This window comes from Ammospiza caudacuta, chromosome 20 (genome assembly GCF_027887145.1).
Source record: "Ammospiza caudacuta isolate bAmmCau1 chromosome 20, bAmmCau1.pri, whole genome shotgun sequence".
Taxonomy (NCBI): domain Eukaryota; kingdom Metazoa; phylum Chordata; class Aves; order Passeriformes; family Passerellidae; genus Ammospiza; species Ammospiza caudacuta.
In genome coordinates, this window is record NC_080612.1 from 11,628,433 (window position 1) to 11,634,632 (window position 6,200).

The following is a 6,200-nucleotide window of genomic DNA, read 5'->3' on the forward strand; positions in this document are numbered from 1 at the left end:
TCCTTTGGAGAGCCCTGGTTTCCATTGCTCCCACTTTGAGGGAAAAACTTGTCATTTTACAGTGGTTGGCTTCTTTTTTTAGCAAGATTATTTGCCTTTGCCTTCCCAGTAAGTTATGTTCTACATAACTTATTAATTCCCCACATGTGTTTTGCTAGAAAAGCAAAAATGACTCTGAGAAATAAGTACTGTGCAGCATACCCAACTAAACACTGCAGTGATAGCACAGACCTGAGGAAGGTAATGAGGAAAAAAACATCTAATACTTCTATAAAGAGACACTTCATTAAGGTAATTAAGAGAACCATTTAAAGCAGTTATGAGGATTATTAAGACACAAAAGAAATTATGCAACAGGGTTTTCACCAAGCAGGCAGACTCACCGTTGGTTTATTATGCCTTTAAGAATAACTTTCAGTGGTTTTAATGAGTTTTTGAAAACAGACACTCATTTCTTGGCAAGGAATGGCGTTTCCCTACACCTGGGAAAAGCACAATCAGGATATTTGTGGGGTTTTTTGTGGGGAGGGGACTTGTTGAAATTTTTTTAATATCACAGAAGGGTTTGGGTTGGGAGGGACCTTAAGTCTCACCAAGTGCCACCCCCTGGCATGGGCAGGGACACCTTCCACTGTCCCAGGCTGCTCCAAACCCTGCCCAGCCTGGCCTGGGATCACAAAATCCCTGAATCACAGGTTGGAAAAGACCTTGGGATCACTGGGTCCGGTCCTTGACCCATCAGCACCCTGTCAGCACTGAGTGCCACATCCTGACATTCCTCAGACACTTCCAGGGATGGGAGCTCCAAAAAGTGCTTCTGCTGAGCTGAACAGCTTGTTAAATTGTGAACAGCTTGTTAAATAATCCTAAAAGCCCATTATTTCCCCCAGAGCACCCCGTGAGGTTACACAGGGGCTGTGGCTGCTGCTCCCCATGTTGTGTCCCACTACAGAGAGAACTGAAACCCCAAAACTGTCTCAGGTGAGAACATCCCCAAGCAGCCGGGAATTTACCCTTTGCCTCTCTCACCGACATTCCTCCTGAAAAACCCCGGGGCAGAACAATGAGCAGCACCTGTGCCACAGATCCTGATGTGACCCTGCACACGCTTCCTGCCAGCCGCCCCGGTGCTGCTCTTACACAGGAATATGCATTTCTCATTAACAAATGTGACAAATGAGGGCAGCCAGGAAGAGGCAGGAGGCATTTTTCACAATCCCTTAATGAACTCATCAGCCTAAAAGGTTTCTCTCCACACTCTGACACTTTTAACCCCTCATGGTGGGGTTAAAAAAACCAAGATCATTTATTTCAGTCATTTTTAGCACGAGCTCACCCACATTTTTGTATTACCCCATGGACAGGGCACACGGAAGTGTATTCTCACTCTGAAGCTGCTTTAACACATCTCTGAGGGCTTTGTGACAATGCTGAGTACTCCAGTTATTTTAAAGCACCTTTATTCAAATTACAATTTTATCAAACATAACATATTTGGGTATTTTCGTCCTGCTTCTTCCCCAGGATATCCTTTTTTGTGTTGGGTCCGTTTTTCATGTGACCCTACATTAAAGCTTCGTAAATATAGAACATTCTTCAGCAGGAGCACGCAGCTCTCAGCAGTGTTCTCGAATGCATCCACTCGGATGTGACTTTGTCTCAGTTTTTACTCCTTTTTGTTCCTCCACTTTTATTAACTGAGACGCCAAGCCAAGCCCACCCCTAAAGTTTATTTTCCCAAGGGCATCATGTTGGATGCAAGAGCCCCTAGAGTCACCCCATCGGTTCAGCGATGGAAAGCACCCCGCGAGGGGGGGAAAGTCCCAAACCCAGGAGATTTAAACCCTGAAGGAGCTGAGCGAGCTCGGCGCCCCCCTGAGCCCCCAGGGCGGCCATTTGGGTCCTGTCCCCCGGGGAGGGGGCACAGAGCTTTTCTGCTGTCCCGAGGCACGGCACGCCGGGACAGCGCATTGAACAAGCCCTTCGGCTCACGGGGGGGGACACGGGGTGACACGGCAGGGACAGAGCGGGGACACGGCGGGCACTGTGGGGACACCGGGGACAGCGCCATGGCGGCCCGCCCGCGGTGCATTGTGGGAGGCGCCCCGCGCTTGGCGCCAAGCGCGCCCGCCGTCCCGCGCGGTGCATTGTGGGCCGCGCCCTCCCCGGCCGGGCCTAAAGGCGCGGGGCGCCGCACCGGACGTGACGTCACGCGGCCTCCGCCGTTTAAGCCGCTGCCGGGAGGAGCGTCTCTCATCTGCCGCGGGGACCGCAGGTTCCCCACGGTATAACCGAGCTCCCGAAGCCTCGCGCCCCACAGCTGCGGCCCGCCGTACGGACTCGGCCTCTCCGAGGCGGCGAGAACCGAGGGACTACTTTGCGGTGGAACCGCGCGTGCGCGGGGCGGAAGAGCGAGGGCGCGGCGGAAGACGCGTGCGCCGCTGGTCCGCCGTGAGCGCGGGCGGTGCTGCGGCCGGTGCTGCGTCCCGGGGTGAGATCGGTGCGCGCAGAGGCAGCGCGAGCGGAGCCGCGGGCGCCATTTTGAAGCGGCGGTCGGGGGAGGTGACGAGAGCGCTCCGAGAGCCCGGCCCGGCCCCGCCACCGCCGCCCCGCGCCGCCCGCACCGCCCCGCGCCGCCGCAAACATTGCCGACCTCGCCATGTCCGGCGGCGGCGTCATCCGCGGCCCGGCCGGCAACAACGACTGCCGCATCTACGTGGGGAACCTGCCCCCCGACATCCGCACCAAGGACATCGAGGACGTGTTCTACAAGTACGGCGCCATCCGCGACATCGACTTGAAGAACCGCCGCGGGGGCCCGCCCTTCGCCTTCGTCGAGTTTGAGGACCCCAGGTGAGGCCCCTCTGGCGCTGCCCCGGGCCCCCGGCCCCGCGGAGCCGCCGCTGCCCGCCCTGAGCGTTCCCCGCGGCCCGGGCCGCGCTAACGGGGCCTGGCCGGGCGGCGGGCGGGGAGAGGCGGGCGGGAAGCGGGAACAAAGGCGGGCGGTGCGGCGGCCGCGCTCACCGCCCGCCCCGTGCCGCCCGCAGGGACGCGGAGGACGCCGTCTACGGGCGGGACGGCTACGACTACGATGGGTATCGGCTCCGCGTGGAGTTCCCCCGGAGCGGCCGCGGCACCGGCAGAGGAGGCGGCGGCGGCGGGGGGGGAGGAGCCCCCCGGGGCAGGTACGGCCCCCCGTCCCGGCGCTCGGAGTACAGAGTGATCGTCTCGGGTGAGTCATTGGTCTCTCTCAGCCAAGTGCTCCCCCGGGGTCCTGCGGGCGCGGTGCTGGTGCGAGCTTCTCCTTAAAACGCGTGGCGCCGTGTGCTCTGGGAGGGGAGCGGTGCTGTCCCCGCGATGCTGAGCGCTGCTCTCCTTCGCCGCGCTTTTGCTACTGCCGTAATACGGGAGGTGAGGCTCTAATCCGGTTTTAAAATCACGTTTTGGTTTTTCTCTAGGGCTGCCTCCAAGTGGAAGTTGGCAGGATTTAAAGGATCACATGCGTGAAGCAGGTGATGTATGTTATGCTGATGTTTTCCGAGATGGCACTGGTGTCGTGGAGTTTGTGCGGAAGGAAGACATGACCTACGCTGTGCGAAAGCTGGATAACACTAAATTTAGATCTCACGAGGTAGGTATCACACTTACTTTCTTTGGCCAGAATTGGATACAAGGGGCTTAACAGTAGGATGTGAAGGTAAGGAACGTGTGGTGGTCGTTGTTTGGTTACGGAGCAGCTGAATAAGTGTGTGGTCAGGCTGGACGTAGACGTGTAAGCTCTGCTGTCTGTCCCGGCCGTAGTAACACTGTCTGCAGTCTGTCAGCATGCCTGAAACATGGCCCTGAAGCCTCGACGTTTCAATCGAAAGTTCTGTCTATCCAATAGGGAGAAACTGCCTACATCCGTGTTAAAGTTGATGGCCCAAGAAGCCCAAGCTATGGAAGATCTCGGTCCCGCAGCCGTAGTCGTAGCAGGAGCCGTAGTCGCAGCAACAGCAGAAGCCGCAGTTATTCCCCAAGAAGAAGCAGAGGATCTCCACGCTACTCTCCCCGCCACAGCAGATCCCGATCTCGTACATAAACATCACTCTAGCTCTGATCTTTTTGTAGAACCCCATGTTGTACACAGTTTTCCTTTACTTAGTACAGTCTTTCATTTATTTTTTTTTTAAATTCCAACTGTTTTACTCGAATTGGCTGAAGTGTTGAATTGCATTCTTGTGTAAAATCCCTAGTGAGTATTTGCTCCTCGACACCGACATTCCCCCTCTTGTCTTTGGTAAATTGTATTTTAATTGCTGTCAGTCAGGATTGTTCTGGTTTAGTTCTAGTTCAATACCAACATTCTTGGAGCTGTGGTATTGCTGTGTAAATGTCTCAGTGTTCCGCTGTGGTCGAGACGAGCTGGGGATGTTGGGATGTTTGTGGCTAACTTGTCTCTTCTGGGGGATCTTACATTTTATCTTGCCTTTTCGTGTGTCTTTCTGTAGACATATCTGAAGAGATGGATTAAGAATGCTTTGGATTAAAGGATTGTGGAGCACATGTCAATCATTTTAGGATTGTCAAAAGGAGGATTGAGGAGGATCAGATCAATAATGGAGGCAATGGTATGACTCCAAGTGCTATTGTCACAGATGAACTTGGCAGTATTGACCTTATACTGAGAGACAGGGGAATTGAGGCCGAGCACCTACGTGTCCCCACGTGTGGCTTCAGGCATGTCCTCGTGACCGCAGGCTGCCATTGCTCTTCTCCTTTAAAACTTCCTTCTCTGGGGGGGCAGTTGTGGCCAGATCCCTGCTTTTGTAATTCCCTATTCCATTCTAGTTTTCTAAAGGAATACGGGGCCGGGAGGGAGCATTGGTTTGTTTGTCCCGCAGCGTTTGGTTACAAGTGTCCATGTCCGTAGTATCCGTACACTTGTAGTAGAACTTGCAATCAGAGTATAATATCAATACTGCTAAAATCTGCATGTCCTCTGTGTGACTGATACAGCGTGGCTGTTGCATTTTTATAAGTACCAGAATGAAAGCAAAATAAAAATAGCAAACCTAGTGGGGAATAATTTAAGTCTCAGCCCTGCCCCCTCAGACTAATTCACGATTGACTCACGATCCGTGTGAAAACACCGATTGTTAACGTTCCCTCCAGCTGGGAGTGCAGCTGTAGTCCAGCCATTCCATAGTAGGTGGATAGACCGAGCAGTTAAAGCTTTTCCAGTTTAGTAAGACCATTTTTTACAACCACAAAACCTCGTACCCACCAATGCGCTGAGTATGTTGGCATTTCCAGTTGACATATTGTAAATATTTACGATGTTTCCTCCAAATAGTAATTAACATTTCTAAAGAAATTATCTGAGCATCACCATTGGAAAGTTTGTTTTGGGGAATTGATAGTTATTACTGTACATCTGAATTTATTGATGGCAAACATAACTGATCATTCCCCAGAATCCTATTTTTTCATTACAGTATCTAACTTTTTGCCTCCTCTTTTTTGGTTTTGCTGGTTATAAAGGTTTGGATTGGAGAGGGCTCACTGGATCCCAATCCTTGGAGCTGGATCATTGGATTCAAATCATAATGTGGATAGGATAGGGAGGCTGAATTACAAGGATTCATGGAGCGGGATCAAATTACCAGGAACATAGGAGTGGATTCCTGCCCCAACCAAACCGCATTCGTGTGGATTTTTTTATTCAACTCAATTGGCTATTCCAAAGATATTTTTGTTCCTATTTTTGACGATTGGAGCCCTTAAGATGCACGATGGAGTTTTGCATTTTTTTGGTAAAAGGAGCAAAGCGAGGACCTGGAGAGGTACGCTGGAGCAATCTCCTTGGAAGGATTCAGCACGAGTAGATGGTAAACCTTAAAGGGGAAAAAGGGGGGTTTGTTTTAAAAAAAAAAAAAAGTAAATAAGTCATTTGTCTAAATTTAAAGACCAAAATTGGAGTTAAAGATGACGTAGGTTTCAATTGGCCATTGCTTTTTTTCTTTGACAAATAAAATTTTTACAAAAACACGCCCCGTGTCATCGTTGGTCGCAGTGTCGCCCTCGCGTTCGGACCCGGACAAAAGCCTTTTGTGTGGAACAGAGCTGGAGTGTTGCACAGGAAACATCCATGTTTGAGCTTCTCCTCAATAAAGGATCAGTTCCCTGGGAAATGGGTGGAATCCAGCGCTGGGGAGGGG

General features: G+C 52.0%; 1 protein-coding gene across 3 annotated transcripts; it reads left to right on the top strand.

The window, feature by feature from the left end:
• The first annotated feature begins 2,276 nt into the window (after positions 1-2,276).
• SRSF1 (serine and arginine rich splicing factor 1) lies at positions 2,277-5,927 on the top strand. Of its 3 annotated transcripts, XR_009275570.1 has the most exons (5): positions 2,277-2,853; positions 3,048-3,232; positions 3,459-3,631; positions 4,491-4,610; positions 5,524-5,927. XR_009275570.1 is itself a non-coding variant. In XM_058818045.1 (4 exons), exons 1-4 carry the CDS (start codon positions 2,660-2,662, stop codon positions 4,527-4,529), a joined length of 591 nt encoding a protein of 196 aa, XP_058674028.1. In that variant the 5' UTR covers positions 2,277-2,659; the 3' UTR covers positions 4,530-5,927. The 3 variants fall into 3 exon arrangements, 2 of the variants coding, with proteins under 2 accessions (XP_058674028.1, XP_058674026.1); XM_058818045.1 differs by having other exon boundaries at positions 4,491-5,927; XM_058818043.1 differs by having other exon boundaries at positions 2,291-2,853; positions 3,887-5,927.
• Positions 5,928-6,200: the final 273 nt, after the last annotated feature.

What these genes read in the sequence shown, in the direction of transcription:
- SRSF1 (XM_058818043.1), top strand. Translation starts at nt 2,660, where the DNA reads ATGTCCGGCGGCGGCGTCATCCGCGGCCCGGCCGGCAACAACGACTGC. An exon ending in GTCGAGTTTGAGGACCCCAG is followed by an intron (nt 2,854 to 3,047) that starts GTGAGGCCCCTC and finishes TGCCGCCCGCAG; the next exon opens with GGACGCGGAGGACGCCGTCT. An exon ending in GTACAGAGTGATCGTCTCGG is followed by an intron (nt 3,233 to 3,458) that starts GTGAGTCATTGG and finishes GTTTTTCTCTAG; the next exon opens with GGCTGCCTCCAAGTGGAAGT.